Raw genomic sequence first — 22,600 nt, 5'->3', positions numbered from 1 at the left:
CTATGTAGCCTGGCTGTTCTGAAACTCACTATACAGATCAGGCTGGCCTCGATCACACAGGGATTAAAGACCATGCTACTATGTCCACTCCCTGTGGCGTTTTATAAGGGCAGACTCCACAAACCTAGAGACAGACCCCCAAGGAACCAATAACTATGGAAATGCTTTTATGGAGCCTTGAGGTCGAGAAACTCCAGAAGAGAAACCAGGCTGTTGTTTTAAGGTGTCTTTCTTCTCAGGAAAGATTCAGCCAACCATCTGTGGGTCTTGCAGGTACCAGTTTTGTGTTACACAACCTTCGCCTTCAGTTATCCCCTTTTGGGGAGACAAGAAAGGTGGTAATACTTTGGCAAGTATAATTCCATTTAAAGACTGATTTAAACTTTAGCCAGTTAACTCAGAGCTTTGCTCATGTATAGCCAGCCTTCTGGATGTTTCTGTATATTCCGATGCTTAGCTAGTACTTGTGGGAGATAGCCAAGTACTTCTACTTCCCTCTCAAATACATCTCAAACTCACCTCTCACCTTGATCCCCACTAGCAAGCTGCACTACAAGTTAGGTGTGTCCTCCTCTCATCTGGTGCACCTGTTGGATTTCTGGTTATATACTTGTCATAAGTAAGTACTGACTTCTAAAACCCAATTAAATACCAGCCATCATGGTACATGCTTATAATCTCAGTGCTGGGGAGACAGAGCCAGGTACATCCCTGGGGCTCACTCGTCAGCCAGTCTAAGCAGTGAACTGCAGGTCAGTGAGGGGCCTTATTTCAGAGAAGGTGGGTGGTGTTCCAGAGAGAACACATGAGGTTGTCCTTTATCACACACACACACACACACACACACACACACACACACACACACACACATTCACTCACACACACAGAGAGGGAGAGAGACAGAGAGAGAGAGAGAGAGAGAGAGAGACAGAGACAGAGACAGAGACAGAGACAGAGAGACAGACAGAGAGAATTTAGTGGTTGCAGCTAGATGCTTTCAAAAGATGGTAGGACTTGATTTTTCAAAGAAGAAGCAGGGAGACTTCTGTCAACACCCAGACTCCACACCATTGGAGAGTAATTCAAGTGTATTTGGTGTTTCAACGGCTCACTTATTTCAAGCTTTGGACATTCCTCTTGGGGGTGGGGGGAGCTTCTTTGTAACTAAGCCTGTCCTCACCGGCTCCATGGACCCACCTGCCTCTCTGTGTCTATAGCGGGTGCTCACTGGACACGGCAGCCTCTGTGCTGGCCTCGGCCTTCCTTGCTTTGGGTGGGTTCATCACTGGCAGGTTTTGTGACCAAAGGCACTGGCTTCTGGGTTAGCTTCAAAGGCTGCTTCTGATTTTCACAGCAGGTCTTTATTAACAGTGCCTGAATACTATAGTAGCAGAATCTCCCCGTGGACTTATTTAAATTTCAGAATTCATTGTTTCTTGGAGCCAGATCATGGGAAGCCCAGGAATTGGCTCTAGGGACCCTGACAACCCAGAACTCTTTATCAGTCTGCTTTAATTGATATAACTAAATATACAAGGCTAGATGCTATATAAAGAAAAGGTGTTTGCTCAGATCACAATTTTCTATCTCTGTTTCCTTTGGTGTACAGCAGTAAATTTAGGGTTCCCTGAATCCCAGAACCCCCTCCTTAGCTTCTTGGTGGTGTCACCGGTTAGAATAAGTCCAGAGAAGATTCCTAGGCATATTGGGGGGCGGGGTCATAGGGTTATAGAGCCATAGGGTCACAGGTGCGTCACAGGATTGAGGAAGGTCTTACTGGATAGACAGAAGAAAGATACACCCTTTATACAGCTCCTCCTGAGTCCACTGCTTTATAGAGACCCCAGGGTCTTTAACAGTGTAAGGCACCGACAACCTCTGGACTCAGTTACTCTTTCTTTAGGACAGTGGCTCTCAGCCTTTCTAATGGTGCACCTCCCCCCCACCCCCGCCCTTAATACAGTTCCTCATGTGGTGGTGGCCCCTCATCATAAAATTATTCCATTGCTACTTCATAACTACTTTTGATATTGTTATAAATCATAATGAAAATATCTGATATGCAGGATATCTGATCTGGGACTCCTGTGAAAGGGTTGTTTGACTCTACCCATGCCTCCAAAAGGGATCTTGGTCCACAGGTTGAGCCTGCAGGTTCTGTACCAGTTTGAAGGAGATACTATTTCTGAGAGAACTCTGCCCCCATCTGGGCATTTGAATGAATCATCTCTCCAGAGGCCAAATGGAGGAGAGAAGTTGAGATATTTGTTTCTCTGATTTTAAACTTGAAGACAAAGATGGCTTCATGTCTGTCTGTAGCGTCTGTAACTGTCCTGGGGACTTTAGTGATGAGATGAACGTACCTGAGCGTTGGTGCATGTTTTTCTTGCCAGGATTTTTAGGAGATCACACTGTCTCCTTACCTACACCAAAGTGAGCTCTTTTGGGCAAAGTTTGAGATCAGGGTAGGAAAGGCTAAGGAGGAGACTTTCAGCCTAGAGATCAACTTGGTTTTGGAGTTGGGCTTTGCTTGTTTCATAGCCTTCTGGGGCCTAGGAAGCATTGTCTCCATTACTAATCCTAGGAAGACACAGGCTGCACCTCAGTGGGTATTGCAGGGGTCCCCCAAACATAGGGAGAGGTCATCTTGATCCTTACCTGGAGGGGTCATTACAGCCTGACCATAGAGCAATGGTCACGCCCAGTGTGGGCAGGAACAGCCCAACAGCTGGGGCTGTTTGTAAGGGAACCGCCTCTGTTGTCTTCAGTCAGGGAACGTCTCTGAAGTGACTCTGGCTTCTATTCTATCCGTACTCCTCTGTGCAGTGCTGAGGGCACTTGACTTTTTCTGTTAGGCAGGTTTAGTGGCTTTGAAGCTCCTTGGAGCTTCCTGTAGGTGGAAGTTTGCATTCAACTTTGCTCTGGCTTGGTCACCTGCTGCCCTGGGATTTGTCACCCTCAAAAACTCTTCTGGGTTTGTCTGATGCTCCCACGCTTAAGAAAGGGGACAGAGAAACAGGAAACACATTGGTGGTGAAACATGAGCACCCCATCCTCTGACTCAATGTTATCAGCAGTGAACTTTACATTTTCCTTTCTGTCTCGTGTTCTTCACTTGGTGTTGAGTTTAGATAAATACACAGAGAAGCCACTAAATATACCTGTCAGACAAAATAAAGTCTATGCCTGGCCTGTTATTTGTTGATGGTGTAGAAACACACAGCTCTTTTCTGTCGCTCGCACACAGGTGCTATTTGCTACTGAAGACTTGCAGATGGTTCTATGAACACGTGACTGTCATCACACAGTATGTGACCATGACTTTGGAGAACCGAATGAGTTTTCCTCAAATCTACTTTTCAGATGTGGTTTTGTTTTAAGTCCAAATCAGACTAACTTTCAGTAAGTACTTGGGAGAATATCAAAGAACGAGATAGTATTTCCTTTTAAATCACTAGTGTGTGGTTAATTGCCTCAGAAAATATCTGGTTCTTTCCAGTCAATATTTTCTTAGTGGTTTTCTCTACAGCTGTGGGTTTTTAACCTGAGGTTTTAAGATGATCCTGTCAGTAGTAGCTGTCTCAGGTAGGCACCGAGATGAAGAAAGGCTGGATGATAGCTTCCCTTACTTTCTAGATGGTAAACTGCCTGTCAGTCAAACTTAAATATTTTCCCATTCATCTAACACGAGTTGAATGCCAGCTTAAGCCAGCACTTTCTGGGCTTTAACAATGTTGGCTAAAATCATTTAGCTGCAAAGTTACAGTGAAACAATTCAAAGCAAGTGAGCCAAACAGGAGGAAGTTCCGGCTTTGTTCTTTCTTGGGTTCGTATTCCCGGGAAACCTTCCCCTGGTCCTTTCCTCTCTTCTTCTCCCCTCCATGCCTCCTGATGCTTTCCTTCTCCGCACATCTTCTTCTCTCTCTCAACCGGATGAAGCAAGGGTATTTTTAAAAAATGAAACAAAGCATAGAAGGGCTCAGTTGTAACTTTGAATCAGTTTTTCTAAGCATGACTTCTGCATGGAGCCCGCCTTCAGTGGTTCATTTTATTGACTGTGTTTTGGACATTTTGTTTCTTTATTCTGAGATATAGCTCTCCATGGGGCTCTCATTAGTGAAAACCTGTGTTTATTCCCAAGGTAGACCGGCCTGGAACTCAAGGAGGATTCTGACTATTTGCCTCGAATACTCAGGCTAGGGCTTATCCAGAGCAAGACACTGAACAGCACATCGAGATAGTGAGCTCGGTCTGGAGCTCACACAGATCTGTGGTATATCTGGAGCGGGCAGACTATGCATAGATATGCAACTCATTAGTTTTGCTTGTTGCTAAGCCTGGATAGCACCCCTGATCCTCTCTACCCCCAATCCCCTCCAGCACAGGTCTCTGTTATCTCTTAGAGACCAGGTCAAGGCATCTCCAAATTCTTTGGGTTTCTTAGGAAGGGAGGGGTGTCTGGAGGTGGAACGTGATAACTTAGCCAATCGGTGCATCCTTTTTCATCTACCATCTCCGCTCTTTAACTCCCTTCCCTTGTAGTCTTCTCTCATGAACCCATACTCATCTCTGTACTGCAAAGGACCAAAGGATGTGGGGTGTTGTCTGGGTTTGCAGCTATAGGATCTTTCCTGGGGTTAAGATATCGGTTGATGACTGGCCATCAGCAGATCCAGTCTGGCCTACCAACTGTTTGCATATGCATTCCTATGCTGTTTTAAAAAGCAGACTCCATTGCCAGTTAGAATAAAAATTGAGATTTCTTAACCAAAAATTGAGATTTCTGTCTCAGAGCTGATAAGATGGTTCAGTGAGTAAAGGTGTTTGCCACAAAGTCTGGTCACCTGAGTTTAATCCCACATGGCTGGAGGAGAGGTCCAACTCCTGTAACTTGTTCTGGAGTCTTTATACATGCCCACGGTGTGTATATGCCTGTCTCCTTCTCCATTGTGCTTCATTTAAAAGAAGAAATGACTCCTGTCTTCTTAGGATAAGGATCTGTGAGCACCCGAGAGTTGGGAGGCTCCTGAAGTCTGTTATGTCAACAGATGCCTAAAACTAGACAGCACCCCCAAATCTGCAGGTTTTCCTCTGCTACAGCTTCCTGGCCCTTGTAGGCATTTGGGTTGGAGAACTCTGGGTTGATGTGGTTATCAGATGTTCTTCTCTGCACCAGTGTATAGTTAATGATAGATGCCAAGGCATATCGGAGTAGGAAGGCAGGTAGGGGGAAAGCCAGGTGCTGGGTCCTGCCTGCTCTGGAACAGACACTGTAGACTTTGGCCAAGCTGGCCTTAAGGACTTAGCTCTGGCTTGGGCTTAAGGTTGAGTATTAACTGGAGGGTTTTTTTTTTTTTTTTTTCTATTCTGAAAGCTGAAGACAGTCAATGTAGAGGTTCCAGATTCTAGAATTTGTCTTGACTAGTGACAGCTCAATAATTTGACCTTGGTCCCAGGATCTGCACTTTGACTTTTGAAGCACACAGTCCTCCTAGAGCTGGATAAGCCTCGAGGTTTGGAACTAGCCCAAAGCAAGGAGTCAATCGAGTACAAAGTACCATTCTTAATGAGCAAGTAGACATGTTGTGGCAGCTGAGACCCAGAAGTGTGGCAAAGGACTGGCTACCTGAGGCCACCAGAACAGCGTCTTGCTGTTTAGTACCTGGCAGAATAGTTTCAAGTCTAGACAAAGTCTACTGGCATGAGCTACTGGCATGATTTTGCCATAACACAGAATTGCTGGAACCCTAGCTCACTACTGTTGGCTGCTGTTTCATGATGAGCCACCTTACCATATGTCTTCATTCAAAGACAGCAAAGGATAGGGTGATGGGGCAGGTTGCAGACAGGAAATTCTTCTAATTTAGCCCTAAATCCCTTCAGCTGTGGCTTAAGCTTACTTCTGAATTTTGTATGCCCTGGGAGACAAGCAGCTTGTCCCCCACTACCCTTCACGAGATTTCAGCATTGACACATTGATATTTGAGTTTGTCTGTTTCCTAAGAGACAGAGCTCCCAGGTTAGACAGCCTTCAAAGCTGCACCAGCGTCCTCCCTGTCAAGAAATGGATAGAAAACTACTTTTAAAAAGGCTGTGTGCTTCAGCTGTTTATTGAGCATTCAAAAAGAACCTGAGCCTGGCAGTTCAGGCCTGTAGGAGAGTGGGAAGATCCAGGCCCACTTGAGCTATAGAATGAGTTCAAAGCCAGCCCAGGCAACTTAGTAACTTAGTAAAAATAGGTCTGGAAATAAAATGTTAAAAAAAAAAAAAGCCGTAAATTTAACTCAGTGGCAGACCATTGCCTGTTAGTGAAAAGCCCTATGTTTGATCTCTGGTGCCATAATTAAATTCATATTTAAATAAATTAGTGAATAAGTAAATAAGAACCTCTTGTATTGTAGTAAGCTTCATGCTGTCAGAACACTCATTCCTCACCGAGAGCCTGAAAACCAGCCTGCAATTCCAGAAACCACTTTCACTGTGTGGGTTTGCGTCATATTTAGACAGTAAAGTCACTAGACCTTCAAAAATGGTCACCAGAAATAGGACATGTTGTCATGCTCCTAGCCCAGGCATAAGCTTACTGTGACCTGAATCTGGATATGATGCACACTGCTGGAAGGACTGATCTCACTCCATACTGGGTTGGTACCCAGGCATCGATGGAGGAGGGGGTTGTTGTGAGGCTGACATGGCCACAAGGTTGTTCCTGTTCACTCTCCTGATCCTCTGGTCAGTTAGTTCTCTTAGTGATCCATGGGTTGTGTTTATTAGGAGGTGCCAGAAATGATGTCAGCTGTAAATATCAAAGCTGATGGAAATCTTGAGAATGAGAACATTTAATCAGGTTGAAGGCCCCGTTTCACTGGCCCAGCATGTGTTGGGAGAACGAGGAGGTGGTATGCCGATCTAACGAGTTTTGACAAACCTTAACTTCAGATTAGGGCTGCCTCTGAGACATGACTTCAGGGTGACCCCAAAGCTTTTATGTTCAAAAGTGACTTTCAACCAGTGACACGCTAAAGCCTAGAAAGCTATTTCTAGAAAGCCGTTTCTTTGGTTAAGTTTTTTGTCACGAGAAGGCAAATGTCCCCAAGAGAGCACACGGAGCGTCAGTTAACATCTTTCTTCCCAGAAAGCAGAAAGAGGCGTTGTCCAACTTTGGTTTGAAAAAGAACTCTTGTATGTATGCAATCTAACTTACAAGATGGCTGTGGCCCCCAGAGGTCCTAGTTAAAGGCTTGATCTCTACCTCACAGATGTTTGGGGGGTGGGGTGTTATAGAACTTTTAAGACGTGGGACCTAATGGGAGATTTTATGTCATTAGTTTTGTTCTAGAAGGGGACAGTGGAATCCATCCTCATTCTCTTATTGCTTCCTGGCTGCCATGAGGTGGGCAGTTTCGCTATACTGTATGACCCCAGCATCACGGCTGCCTCCTCACAGAGCCAGACAATCAACCATGGCCAGAAACTTCCAAACCCATGACCAACACAAAGCCCTCCCGTTTCTCACTTGACTCTCTCAGATATTTTATAGCAGCGACAAGAAACTGATCAGTACAGAGTCGCAGCAGGGAAGTAAAGTGAACGTTTGTGGATGGCTCTTCTCTCTAGGTGGCAATGAATTGTTTTCTGACCTGAGCGACTGGGAGAAGCAAGCACAGCTCACTTCTCAGGACCAGGAAGCATCTCACATTCTCTCTCTCTGGTTCACTTACCCGTGTCTTCTCCCTCATGGGGCTTTGGGAGCCTCAAATGTGGAGTTGGGATGGGTCCTCTGGGGATTATGGTTAGAGCACATCATCTGACATCTTGTTTTTGTCCTCAGAATGAACACCCTTCCTCTAATGCTTCAAAAGGCATCACATCATCCTCTTTACGAATGCTGTGGACTCTCCCAACCCGTTTTGGTCCAGAGGCCATGGGGCAATGCCCAGAGGGAGGATAGGTGCTCGATGTAACAATCATTTGTGTTTGTTCTGTTCAGATGTTTCATCGGTACCAAAATCACATGCTAACCCATGTGTGTGTCCTCATGAAAGTGTTGTCTCCTCCTTTCTTTCCTCTATGAGATTGCAAGTGCATTAAAAAAGATGTTATTAAAATTAAGGTTTTCCTCCCCACGCACTTACATCACTTTTTATGTATTTTCTGAAAATGTCTCATCCAAATCAACTCAACCGTTGTCTGGCTCTTGCAATCGCTACGTTACTGTCTAGCACACGCTGCCACAACCTTGCATTACAGTTCTAGCTATGCAGGGAGCTGAGAGGTTTTGTTAGGCAAAATGTTATGTAATAGCTTGGTAAGTTTGAAAACGAAGAAAAACTTGGGTTCTCATAATTGAAGATGCGGTGGTGCTTTAAAAAAGTTATTCGTATAAATGTGTTGTTTGCATTTATGCATGGAGGCTGGAAGTGGGTGCCGGGTCCTTTGGAGCTGGAGCCACAAATGACTGTGTACCATGTGGGTGCTGGGAACCTAACATGGGTGCTCTACACGAGCAGCCATTGTTGTTAGGCACTGAGCCATTGTTGCATTCCCCACGATAATCCTTTTTAATTACCTGCTATTATTTTTCCTTCTGGGAAAATATGGAACAAGTTAAAGATTAAATATAGACAAATAAATGCAGAATTTTACATCCCCTTTAAGCATAATTTGGCTTTTGCGGAAACAAACACTTTGTCTCCGCACTTTGAATATGGCAGACGGTCCTCCTAACTCTGATCATAGTGCCTTCCTTTTAGAGACGTTTGGAAAGTTTGTTCAGCTCCACATACAAGACACCAGGGGTGTATGTAGTGAACAAATGCTTCTGGAGAATATGTGAAACAAATTACTCATTTGTTTTTTTCTTGCCCTGGCATGTCTGCATAATCAAGGCAGGGAATGCCAAGGGTTTATTTTGACTTTCTACCCGTTTGGTTTAAATTTACCACCCACGGTTATCCAAAAATACAAACCGCACATGGGATCTGTGTGTTTCTCTCACCGTCACGCCGTGATGATGTGCAAACATGGTTGCACGCAAATCTTTAGGATCAGACAGATCGAATGTCATTTACATTCTTGCTGAGAACATCAGAGAGCATTTGGATTTAGTCTCCCAGCCTGCCGTTGTGTAAAGTTCATAGTTGCGCTGTTTGTATAGTTGACCACCCACTGAAGCCAAGGCACGTGAAACTGCTGTCCACTAACATGGGCCTGAAGGCCACATGGGACCCACCCAAAGATGCTACCAGTAGACCGGTGGAGCATTACAACATTGCCTATGGGAAGTCACTGAAAAGTCTTAAGTCCATCAAGGTGAATGCGGAGACACACTCCTTCCTTATTAAGGACGTGGGTAAGTGACACATATTCCCTTCTCCACTCATCCCTAACTGTGCGCCAACAGGCGCAGCTGTGCACTTAGGATAACTGTTGGCAAGACAGAGTGTAGCTGGCCCAGAGTCTTTGTAAACAGGAAGGCAAGTTTTGAGATTCATCATTAGGATATGCTTGGAGGCCTCACTGTGAAGCCTTTGGTTTCACCCCAGGCTTCTTGCCCATACAACTAACTCAAGCATTCCTAACGTGGAAATGAAGTAGGAAGTTTTAGTTTTTGATGGTGCTTTGGAAAATATGTTTATTATTTGTTTATTTACTTATTTATTGGTCTTACAGAAACTTGACTATTAGATGATTTAATAATCTAGTATGAACATCTTTTCATTCACAAGCCACTTAATAACTGAGCCCAGTTGACCACTGAACAATTTTGGTTTGAACTGTGTTGGTCTGCTCATATGTGATTTTTTTGGGAGTGGGGTGGATTGTGACAATTAGAAAAAAAAAAGCTTGCTGAAGAATTTCAAACCCTAGTGCTATCATGAAGAAGTTGGATATGCCAAAATGCATAAAATCTGTAACTGATTATCTACCCTATCTGCTACTGTAATGTAATATACAAATCTGCTTAAAGTTAGCATTTATCAACACTTACACATGCACACACTTAGAGTTCACACACATAGCACCTGTCTCAGTCTTAATTGTCAGTGTGATACAACCTAGAGTTATCTGAGAGGAGAAGCCTCAACTGAGAAGTTGTCAGGATTATATTGGCCTGTGGGCATGCCTATGGGAGATTGTCTCGAGTATTCATTGATATAAGAGGACCAGCTCACTGTGGGCAGCAACATCCCTAGGCAGATGGTCCTGAGCCATGTAAAAAAGTCAAGTCAGCATAAGCAAGCCTCCCAAAGTGAGCCAGAGAGAGAGAGAGAGAGAGAGAGAGAGAGAGAGAGAGAGCCAGCAAGCAGCATTCCTCCATGGTTTCTGCTCTGAGCTCTTATTTGAGTTCCTGTCCTGATTTTTCTCAGTGATGGACTCTGACCTGCAACTGTAAGATAGATGAACCTTTCCTCACCTAGGTTGCTTTGGGCCACAGTGTCTTATCACAGCAACAGAAAGGAACTTCGGATGTATAAACGAAGGCTGCAGTGTTAAATTGTGACTGCAGAAAACCGACTCTCATGATGTCGGCATCCTCCGTGTGCGAGCAGCCCATCTTCCTAGTAAACCATGCAAGCCCATCTCCCTAGTAAACCATGCATCTCAGTTTCTTTTAAGAAAAAAAAAAAAAAAGACCCTATATCTTCTCACTCTGGCTAACCTTTCATGCAATATGATACGTAACAATATGGAAATAGGAGTCCCTTGACCTCTTCTGTTAGCCATGGGGCTTCCCATCACCAGCAAGCTTTTCGTAGCTACGATTTTGGAAAGGTCAAAGTTATTATTTTCAGGTTTTCACCTGCACAGGGGTTGGGGGCCCCTAACACCTGATTTGCTCAAAGTCAGCTATATCACATTCCTGTGTTCCTGTGAAGGCACATAGAAGGTCATGCATGTGGACAGTATAACCTTTGCACTCACTGAAACTTTATTTTCAGTTGATTCTGCAAACCGGGAACATTTTAAATCTTGCCTCAGTGTGCCTTGTCTTAAAGGTACAGCTTTAGGGGGTCTGCCTCTGTATCTTGTTTTCTTCTGATAAAATTTCTACCATCACATAAGGCTACAACTTTGAGACTGGACATGAGGAAGTCACAGAGCCAACTAGAGAAAAGCCAGTATCCTTTGTGCCATGTTACTGTTCTGATCCTGGCATGAACCACAGCACACCCCTCCACATCTCCACCCTCTGCTGGGTACCACTGTGTTCTTTGGGTAACTGAACAGAAAGTATATAAAGCAGACCTAGAGGTGGCCAGGTTCCCTTCCTTCTGCTTCCAGCTGAATACACAGTACTCTGAAGCACCATGGCTCCCATCCCCAGTCCAGCTGTGAGGTCAAGTGTGTGCCGTCAGACCAAAGACATGAACAGGGCTGTATTTGCTCACACACTGGGTTGTTATGATTGCTGGAGAGAAAAAAAAAATACACACGGGAGAGGGCTGTACTGCCCAATAAACAACATCTCCCAAGGAAGTGATGAGTTAAATGGTCGGGAGTTGGAGACATGTGGATTCCATTGCTGGAGAATTCAAATGAGCCCAGAGCAAGGGAAGTGGACAAAGCACAATTCTGTATTCCGTTGGGACCCGGAACAGTTTCCCATTAGCTCAGCAGGTTGTGCCAGACCCTAAATGCCACCAGCTCCTGCCACAGTCAGACAACAGCTCACACCAGGCTTGAGCATAGCGGAAGTCCCAGATATCCTCGAACTTCTGGCTTGAGGACTGAGTAAGGTTCTGTTTAAAAGACTTTGAGAAATGCCACTCTCCCTTGCCTTGACAACAGGACCAATTGCCATCTCTCCAGTGCTCCATCCCTCCCCACACTTCCAGCCTTTAAGCTCTCCAAGGATTTGCTCCCACCTTACCTGTCACAAGACAATGATTCATTTTGAGGGAAATTAGTGTTACAGTTTTGAAAATTTGTAAGTCCTGGGCGTGTCCTCTTTGAGCTATGACTGTTCCCTTGGTCTCCTTTTGAATCTCAACAGTTTCAGGGACTCAGCCAAGGAGACTCCTGCTATTTGCCTTGACCCTAAGACCAAAGTCAAAAAGCAAAAGCCTAATTATTTCAAGATTAGCATTTTCAGAATTCCAGGAAATATTTTTCTAGCCTTTTTTTTTTAATGATTGAAATAGTCAAAAACCACATGCAGACGTAGCCTGGGGAACATTTTATAGTGAAAAAGAAAAATTCCATGAAGCTTTATGTAGAGCAATAAAGATTTTATGAGTTTCATTGATATTTCCCTTTTTTTTCTGGGTCTTTCCATTAGGAGGTTCCCTGTGAGGTATTAGTAGTTTGTGACACTATGTTTGGGTATTAATGTGGTCAGTGAGCTCCTAATTTCTCTGCCGAGTTTATTATAGACCTCAAAGTCTTGTTATCAGTGATGTAGGATCCCAGGTTTCTTCTGCTTGCCTGCATTTTGTATTAAACACAGCTGACATTCTTAAGGGTCAGCCCTGTTTCAGCTGCATGGGGAGGATGTTAGCGATTTCAGTAAAACTGAAGAGAAAGCTACCGTTGGACTTGGCACTGCATTTGAGTTTTTGTATTCGTGTGTAACCGGCGTAAGTGAGATGGTGAATGAATGAAGTGTGTGTTTCTGGAGGCCGGAGGCAGAGGTTTGATGTGAACCGTGTGTTTCAGAGCCGGGGGTGGTGTACTTTGTGCTGGTTACCGCAGAGAACCACAGCGGAGTGAGCCGCCCGGTTTACAGAGCTGAGAGCCCACCCGGTAAGTCTGACCTGGAGGCTGTGCTTCGATGATTAGACTGGGAGAGCTCCTTTCTCCTGGCTTCTTCACGCCAATAAAAACACAGAATTATTGGTCTGGTGATATGGATCAGTGAGTAAAAGCACTTGCCACCAAGCCTGTTGACCTGAGTTCGATCCCTGGGGCGTACACCGTAGAAGGAGAGAACGGATTTCTGTAAGTTGCCCTCTGAGCCACACATGTGCAGTGTGGAATGCATGCCCTCAATAAATAAACATAATTTAAAAATCAAAATTTGAAGCGAGCGTGCGGTGGTGCACGGCTTTGGTGCCCGCTGCCAGAGGGCGGACTGTGCCTGACTTTCCGAGTTCGAAACCCGTGTTCCCATGTGACTCTCAGCGAGTCTCATGGGAAAAAAACTTTAAAAAAAAGTTAAAGTTTGAATGATTAAAAGATTCCCACATTGTAGGCTTGTATGGTAAGACCAAAGATGGACAATTAGGAGAGAGAGGGTTTTTGTGTGTGTGTTTTAAATTTTTTTCTTTCCATTTTGGGAACAGCTTTGATGCAATTTACGAATATTTTGTTAGTTTTCAACATGGCTCAACTAGCCATGTGCAGACCCTATAACTTGTCACTAAAGCTTAGGTATGGAGTTTCTCAAGGACGTTTTTTGACTAGTCACTAAGGGTGTACTGAACTTCGGAGAATCCTGGAGTCCTTGTTTCTAACTATCCAGTTGCATTTCCCTGATCTAGGAGGTGAATGGATCAAGATAAATGCTTTTCCCATCAAGGGTCCAGGACCATTTAATGAGACCATCACAGGTACTTTGTACTCCGGCTCATGCCTTCACCGGAGCCACATCTCCCAAGAGGACTGTGGCTCTGTCACACGCATGTGCTCACAAGTCTTCATCTCATTCTCATCGCTAAACTAACGCACATGCTGGTGGCTCAGACTGCAGCTGGTGTTGTGTGCGACTTCCCGTTCTTTCCCCTCCCCATGTGGGCAATGTCTGTGTTTACATCTGGAGATCGTCACTTGCTAACAAGCAAATATGGCGGCTGAGATGGTAGAACTGTCCCAGTTAGGAATTTTATAATCTTTTATCTGTGAACAGCTCATTGAGACCCTTAAAAACAATGGCTCTCGTTGGCCACTGTGTGTCTTCAAGTCTTGCATTTTTCTTGGAATATTTTGTAACAGGCCAGACCCCTTCCATCTCTGCTCCATATTTGTTTATGTGTGTGTTGCCCTGTGGACATTAATGCTGTTTGGTCATATTGTTTTACTTATTGAGAGAAAAGTTGCTATTTCTTATGAGCTGTTCCTTGAATATATTTAATTAATGGTTAAAAAAAATAATTCACAAGAATGCAGTTATTTCAGAATGTGGTTGGGCGATAGTCGGGCAGAGAGCTATGCTTCGTTTTTTTTTTGTTGTTTTTGTTTTGTTTTGTTTTGTTTTTGCATACCATGTATACATTGACATGGAATGAGTTAGAGAGAGAAGTGAGTATACGTTGAGGCTGATGACCAGAGTGAACTTCTTAGATCAGTGTTCCTGGTGCAGACAGTTGCCAAAGTCTTTTATATAAGAAAAAGGGGTGGGGTGGGAGAATAAAACAGTAAAATAAAGGGAAAGGCTGTGAGAGGCAACATGCTCTTCCTCAGAGATGCTCCAAGTGGCAGTGGATGTAGTAATGCAAACATTTTGTGAGCGAGTAGAGGTGAGGGGCTGCAAGCTGGAAGAGGGAACAAGGAGTTAGGTATGGTCTGGGGAGTCATCTGACAGAGTGAGAATGGAATTTTAGAGAGTACAGGGTTAGGAGAGGATTGGGAGAGAAAAGGGACCAAGGATCAAGCTTGACACACCCTGGCAGCATAGCAAGTCTTTTTATCTGCAGAGTGTATGTTTCCAGAGCCAAGTAGAAACTGAAACCACACATGGTACCAGATTTATACACACTCATGCTTTTACCTCAATCTTTATATTTATGGCCATTTAGAACTCTTAAGGTAGGTACAATAAGAGTATTTATTTATTTATTTATTTATTTATTTATTTGTTTGTTTATTGGCATTCATAGTTCTCTAAAATCTTTTTTAATTCAATTCAATTATATATATATATATTTACCTTATATCCCACTTACTGCCCCCTCCCAGTCACTCCCTCCCACAATCATTTCTCCTTCTCCTTCCCCTTCTCCTCTGAACAGGTGGGCCTCCCCCTGCCCCCAGCCATCCCTCATCCTGGCACTTCAGGCCTCTGCATGGCTAGGCACTTCCTCTCCCGTTGATGCCAGACAAGGCAGCCCATCTAGAATATCCCACATACAGGCAACAGCTTTTGGGATAGTCCCCACTCCAGTTGTTCAGGACTCACATGATGACCAAGCTGCACATCTGCTACATATGTGCAAGGAGGCATAGGTCCAGCCTGTATATGATCTTTGGTTGGTGGTTCAGACTCTGAGAGCCCCCAAGGGTCCAGGTTAGTTGACTCTGTTGGTCTTCCTGTGGATTTCCTATCCTCTTAGGGGCCAAAATCCTTCCTCCTATTCTTCCATAAGAATCCCCAAGCCCCATCCACTGTTTGGCTGTGGGTATCTGCATGTCTGAGTCAGCTGCTGGGTGGAGCCTCGCAGAGGACAACATGCTCCTGTATGCATCATAACAAAGTATTATTGGTAGTATTAGGGATTGGTGTTTGCCCATGGGTTGGGTCTCGAGTTGGTGGGTTATCGGTTGGCCATTCCCTCAGTCTCTGCTCCATCCTCTGTGCCCACATCTCTTATAGACAAGATAACTTTTGGGTTGAAAGTTTTGCGGGTGGTTTGGTGCCTCTCTTGGATCCACTGGGGTTCTTAACTGGCTACAGGAGGTAGCCTCTTCAGGTTCCATATCCTTGGTACAACGAGACTTTAACATGAACCATAATAAATCATAAAAACCCATAATCCTACGCTGTAATGGTAATGTGAGTGTGAATGCTCTTCCCTGCCGCTCTTAGAATAACCAAGTGCACTGTCTTTACTCTTCTGCTCAAGGTGATAATGAGCTGATACAATATGCAGATGATTAGATACAGTAACACAAATTAGTCACTGTGGTAGTAATAGTGGGATATTCTATGTAAGGAGATGCTGCTAGAACAAAAGGACCTGTATGTTTGTAAGAGCCAATTTGATGACTCAGAAAGCTATTAGGTGATTGATTAATCAGGGGGAAACATGTTCACACCAGGTACACTGGTCCATTTACATCTTGGGCAGGATGGAGTAGGGTAATGTGAGGGTCCATTACATTTTGTAGCACATTTTATACTTTCGTTATGAATTGTTTATTTCTGGAATTTTCCACATTTTGGGGTGGATACATTATATTACAAGTAATTGAACCTGGGAAAGTTAAGCTTTGGATGGAGGGGGTCTACCTCACACCAAAGATAAGGGCTATGTTTGTTTTAGGTGTGTTTACTCCCGAAGACACATACGAAATCGGTCAGAATCAAATGTTTTACTGACAACTATTCACGTTTTGCATTTGACTCTCATATTTGCATTTCAAATGTTTATTTTATACTCTTGATCTGACATTAGATTTAGAACTAGGACTTTTCTTGCTTTTTCACAGATGATCACTCCCTTCTGTCACCTTTAATGGGAGTGTATGAGTGTGTTTGAAAGTATCTATGGGTGCATGTCTGCATATGTGTGATGTGAACTCCTGGGGGTTACAGATTAAGGCTCTGGAATAAGAGAAATTCAAGTTCCAACTCACTGTTGGTTTAATGCATTGGGACTGTATTCAGCTTCTTTTTGTAGGAGATTTTGGATCTGTGACTACCAAAATTCTCTGTTAGAATATATGATCTCCATTTGCCATACATAATGAATAAAATATACTAGGAGAGAGACCCCTAGCTGAACTTGCAGCATATGATGTAGGCCAGACCTCAAAACACTAAACTGAACAACTAATGGTATCCAGAGAGCACAGACTCAGAAAATGCTATATTTCATGATCACTGAAAGAATGAAAATCTACAGGAAAATGTCTATGACTAATTGATACGCTACCTACACCTTTTGCTTTTGGGTCTTGAAACAAAAAAAGCCATTTCTTGTTCAGAGCAATGATTAAGTGGATAACCATTTGATCAAGCAAAAGAAGCATTCGGAATGATGCAGGTTTTCATCCATAGGAAAACATTTGCCTTTAAAAACAAAGCCCCACCAGTGCCCTGTTTGAAAATCAGGGCAAAATCCATTCTTTATTCTGCTGAAAACAGGGATTTCAATTCAAATTCCAGAAGGCTTCCTTTTGCTGGCTCAGACCTATCAGGTCTAAATATTCTTTACCTAAAAATAGAACCAAGGTTGTTAATCTATTCCTTCAGTGCCTGTGGTTTTACAGGCACAGGACCCAGAGGTCTCTAGCATGTTGAACAAGACAGATGAAGACTCATTGGCATGAAATGTAGACACTAGTGGGAAAGAAAACCAGGAAGCAATGAAGTGAGTCACACGCATCAAAGGAATGTTGGTGAGGGCTGAGTGGTTCTGCAGTGTTGAGGTCTTCTAGTAAAGTGTGAACAGATTTGAACCCTGAGAGTTCTCTGTGTTTGCAGGCGGCCTGTGTCCTCCCCTTTCTGTCTTTACCCAGACGTCCCCCATCTCACGCAGGAAAGAGATGACAAGCATCTGTGGGTCTATACTCCTTCCTTCTGAAAGGACACCAGTTGGGTTGGATGAGGGTGCACCCCAATAACCTCATTTAAACTTGATTACCTCGTTAGGGACCCTACAGCCCAATATAGCTAACTCCGAGGTTCTGGGATTAAGATGATAGTATATGAAATTTTAGAGGACACAATAAAATAATCACCAATTATTTGGAAAAAAAATAACTGCATAGTTATATTGGATGAACAGATGGCGAGCCTGTGATAAGACTGTGCCATCAAGCTGAGATGATGAAGTAACATGATGGGGGGAGGGGCAAGGAGGAAGAACCTTCTAGAAAGTCCTAGAGGTTAGACAGGACTTGAGTGAATCTGAGTCTGGTTGCTCACCCAAATATAAAAGATTTGGACCCAGAAATGATAGCCTGAATAAAAATGCAGTTTCTGGGTGGCAGCCTGCTGCTTTTGACTCAGCAGAAGGTTTTCTCTGTTTTGCATGCAGAACCCACCCTCCTTGCTGGGATATCTGCCTGTATCCCCCTCTTCTGATCTCAGGGAAGTGACATCTTGAGACTGTTCATTTTCAGAACACTGGCATCTTATCCTGTAGTTCAGAATTCTTTTCTCCTGTCTTAGCTTTCTTGGCAGTTGGCTCCAGAGTAACGAGGTCAGGACTGTGCCATGTCCCAATTTTGATAGAGACAAGCCCACAGATGCAGCTGGGCCAGTTATTCTGTATTTGGCAAAATTTCATCTTGGAAACCACATTAGATCCTAGTTAATTTTTCCTCAAAACATGCTCATATCTGTTTTAATAATTGTCGTGGACTCCTATGAACCCCGAACTCTGGAGTTGAACTGGATCCAGAACTGACACAAAGTCTGGGTTTTTGTGTCATTTAGTGATGAAGGTTGTTCCTGCTTTCAGTAGTTCAAAGGAAGCTTGATCTAAGTTGTGTGTGCTGTGGATTAGTCCTCTCTGACATTGCCACCAGCTCTGTGGCTCAGACACTGTAACCATTTGGTTATAGCCACTGGCCTTTGAGCTGCTTCCTTAGTCCAGGAACATAGGACATGTGTCTAGTAGTATATCTTACACACCAGGCATCCATGATGGTAGCCCATCTGCTAACCTTGTCTCCTGGTTTCTAACTCCTAGATCTTGCCATAGATATATAGTTAGGCTAAAGTTGGTCCCTGCTTAAGTCAGAATTCTGAACTCCTCTGTCTGTTGGCAGGATATCTTGTTTCTTCTATCCCTCACACCATGAGCTTGCTTCCAGACCTGGTCAGGCCCCAGATCTGCAGGCCTTTCCCCTTGGCAGAGTCCCGAGGTCATCCTTGGCTTGTTTCTTTTCTGCTTTAACCCACACTTGCACTCAGAACATCTCCCCTCTCTGAACTGTCTTCACCAGCCCCACCAGGACCACCCAGCTGCTTGGTGCTCTCTCTTTGGCCTCTCATAGCTGGATTAGCGGAGAGAAACAAAGAGCTAAGCTGCCCTCAGTCTGGGACCCCAGGACGCTTCAATGTATCTGTTTGTCCTTACAGGGTCACCTTTTTCTCTTCCAAGAGGGCTGCCACAAAAGGTATCAACTTTCTTCGGCTTCTTTTCTGGCTTGTGCCATCTTCCTTCTGTCAGGTGCCTTTCTTCCTGTTCCTCTCAGGGTGAGATACCTCATCTTCCTTGGGTGACTTCCATCTCCCTTTTTCCCTGCTTTGGGGGAAAATTGAGTCAGCCCTTCTATTGAAGGCTGACTTCATTAGCAGAGGATCTTCAAACCACAAAGACCCCAGGGCAAATTTGGGGTGTACTCCTCTTTGAAGCCTTCCTCCAGCAACCCCCCTGATGCCTGGCTCGAGGTGTTGACACACACACACACACACACACACACACACACACACACACACACACACACACTGTTGCACAAATAATTCAACACTGAAATAACTTAACCATGAAATCATGAAAAACCAGTTTAACCTCTTCTTGCTGTCTTATGTAGTTCGTTACTTTTTTTGTTGTTGTTAAGACAGAATATCTGAGGTTGTTACATAATAAAGAAACGAGGTCCGTCTTGAGGTCACTGAGTGGGGTCCTGTGTGGTGCAGCTCTCTGACTATTGTGTCTACCAAGGGCTCTTCTTTCAAAGTCTGAAAGCAAAAAAAAAAAAAAAAAAAAAAAAAAAAAAAGCTTGTGACTGTCAGCCTGGAGTAAATTATCCAGGATCCCTGAAAGATCTAATTTGAGTCTGTAAAGAAACAGCTTTTTCCTATCAAGCTATTCATACATAGAATTTTTTTTATGAATGGGGGATCAGGTAACAGGCTGAAGGAACCAAGCACCCAGTCAACAAGACGAGGCCTCTCATTTTCAGAAAACACTCTGCTCTTCATTTGACCCCCAGATGAAGTAAATGTAGGAAGACTTCCATTAAAACCACCCTAGAGAAAACCAAACCAAACCTTTGAGATATGCTTTTCCCAAGAATATTTCACACTAGTCCTTCTTAGCCTTGATCGTCTGTGATCCTGTTCCTGTGTTGTCCCCAAGGGGCCCAGGAGCATCAGCTATTAAAGTCAGGAAAGGATTACTGCTCTCTTTGCTTTTGGTGGCCCTTGTGAGCTGTCAGGAAGTGTGGATGGAAACTAACATGGCATGGGATGGATCCATAGCAGCTGTGGGTTCTGACTCACCCATTAAGAGCATAGGGAGCCTTCACAGCTGGCTACGCTGAGAATCTGGATGATCCCTTCATGTGTGTTGGGGGGAACTGGGCCAGCAATGGGAGCCAATAGCCTGGACTTGGCACGTGCTAATGCTGTGCTCTTTTTACAAGTGAGATGGTGATGTGGCTGTCAGAGTCACATGGATATTAGCATCTGGCATTGGTCTCCTGGGTGCATAGATGGCATTGGCACAGAAGGGCACAGGGACAACAGTATTGTCTACTCAGTGAGAGCCCCAGGGAACGTCTGTGATTAACGGAAACCCAGACATATCCACATAGGCCTCTTGATTCTTGTAGTGCTATCAAAAGCCTTTTCACTGGCCTATGCAGAGCCCCGCTAAGTCAATCCATAGCAATTTGTGGGTGACTTGGCATCTTACACACAGCAGGGCCTCAGCCCCACTTGGTGAAATAGATGCTGGTATTGATAGGCCCACTGATGTTCAATTCTGGTGGGGTCAATAACAACGCCACCTGCTTATTGACAGAAGGCCATTCTGACTGCCAGCTATGGGCTCATTCAAACTGTGACCCTTGGGACCCGAGTCCATAGGTATGATCAGAAACCAGCAAAGGCATAAGAAAAACTGGACACATCCAATCCAATGGGAGTCCCCTCTCTGTGATCAGGCACTAAAAAAGTACTATTTTTTAATCATAAAGCAAGCAACAACATTTGGTGGCGTGGTCTACGAAATTGAAATGCAATCTTGAGACTTATGAGATAAAACAGATTGTGTATAAGTAGCAGCACCTAAGGCTTTGGGGGACAGAGATAAATTTCTTTGCTGTTCTGTGGAAACCTTGAGGGAAAATTGTTTAAATGAGTAAGTGCTGCACTCTGAGTGGCCCCAGAGTAGTGCAAGGTGTTTGACCTACTTCTGATTGATGACTTACTGGATTTCAAGAGCCAGTTCTAGGCTGCAGATGCTGGCAGCTTGATACTGTCTTGTGGGGTTATTTTTGTCTACAGTGTAGCTTCTGTTCTTTATGATGAGCAGGCTTCTGGTAGTGTCTTCATTTGAGGACATCCTGGAAGCCGGAAAGCAGGATGTCAGACACACTCCACAGGCTCATGAGCTGGGACTGAAGGGCCCTGTGGGGGTGTTTGAAGTTGGTTTTATGTTTATCGTGAAGGCTCGTTGGCTTCTGGAACCTATAATGATCTCCGTGGTGTTGGTAACCCTGGAGGTTGTCAAGATTCTTCTCTCCCTATTTCTTCATCTCAAACTGTATTGTCTTTTAAAGCATCTCCCCCTTCACCTTCTGTAAATGCTTTCCTGACTCCAGGTACTGGCCAAGAGGCACTGTTCTGGTGTCTCTGAGGGTAGCAGGATGTCTATGGGATGCCTTTCTCTACTTTGGGTTCTGAGTGATTCCTTGGGCAAGTGAGCCAATGGACCTATTGGCATGGTTGGCCAGGGCCTTGGATCTTCATCCAATGGTCCTCCCCTGGAGCACTGAGCACAGCTCTAATGTGAAAGGAAGGGCCACTACCTCAGTGGGCACTGACTCAGTAGGCCTCAGTGAGACAGATGTCACTGACTTACTTCTTGATGGGGAGCCAAAGCTTGGGGATCTCAACCAATCATTTGTGTAAATAGCTAAGTGTGAAACAATGGACAGAGACCTCCACTGAGCCAGATCCTTTACCCAAAGCACTTGGGAGCACCAGAGTCCTCCCCAGAGTGGCCGCAGTGTTTATACTAGTGTGGCTACAGGAATGCTCACAGTGAAGCCACCGGGAGCTTCTGAGTAAGCCCTGCAGCACAGTGAGGTAGGGCTACAGGTCCAACAGCAGGGTTCTAATTCCTGCCCAGTGGTATCTGATAGATCCATTCCAGAATAAGGAAATTAAAAGTCCTTCTTTGTTATTGTTAAGTAGATGATCTTATTTAAGTATCACACCAAAAAGTCATTTATTGGAGAGGATACCAGCATCACAGTGAACTGTGTAGACAATCTTGGTCCTTGAGAGTATGGCACTTATGATGCCATAGTCACCTCAGTGTATGTGAGCGTGCCGTATAGCATGCTCGTGATGGAATCACCGGACAGTGCATTTACCAGACTGTGTTTCTGTGGTTAAAGACACACGGCTGTATTGTAATATTGTGTGTGTTGAAGAGTTTTGGGAATCCATTCAGAGACAGTTCAGGAGGTCCCATCTGAATTTGCCCAGGAAGAATGGGTTTATGATGGGTATAAGCTTTTGAGGAAGTTGTAGCCAAAGCTATCCCAGAGTTTGCTGTATAGCCTGGGCTATCCTTTACTTCATGCTGAGGTTACAGACATAAGCTCTGTACCTGGCTGTTATATACAGTCTCAGAGAAGAAGAAACTGGCGTAGTCAGGGAGTACTCTTGGAGTCTTCTGTAAGTAGTAGATTTGATGTAGACTCTGAGTCTAGAGTCTAGGTTAGCTTGATCTAAAAGCCTGTCACATTTAAC

At 44.3% G+C, this 22,600-nt stretch overlaps 1 protein-coding gene across 4 annotated transcripts in view; it reads left to right on the top strand.

Moving 5' to 3' along the window:
* The window catches only part of Fndc1 (fibronectin type III domain containing 1), an 84,708-nt gene that overhangs the window by 10,940 nt on the left and 51,168 nt on the right, over positions 1-22,600 (top strand). For 3 of the 4 annotated variants that reach the window (XM_076926676.1, XM_076926677.1, XM_076926675.1), the window contains exons 2-4: positions 9,158-9,352; positions 12,661-12,747; positions 13,485-13,553. The exons of the other annotated variant lie outside the window; for it this stretch is intronic. In XM_076926676.1, coding sequence (XP_076782791.1) covers positions 9,158-9,352; positions 12,661-12,747; positions 13,485-13,553 — 351 coding nt within the window. The remainder of the gene's footprint in view (positions 1-9,157; positions 9,353-12,660; positions 12,748-13,484; positions 13,554-22,600) is intronic. 4 annotated transcript variants of the gene reach the window in all.

Source organism: Arvicanthis niloticus, chromosome 28 (assembly GCF_011762505.2).
Source record: "Arvicanthis niloticus isolate mArvNil1 chromosome 28, mArvNil1.pat.X, whole genome shotgun sequence".
Taxonomy (NCBI): Eukaryota; Metazoa; Chordata; class Mammalia; order Rodentia; family Muridae; genus Arvicanthis; species Arvicanthis niloticus.
The sequence above is the reverse complement of the archived record's forward strand: the minus strand, read 5'-3'. Positions and strand labels throughout refer to the sequence as shown.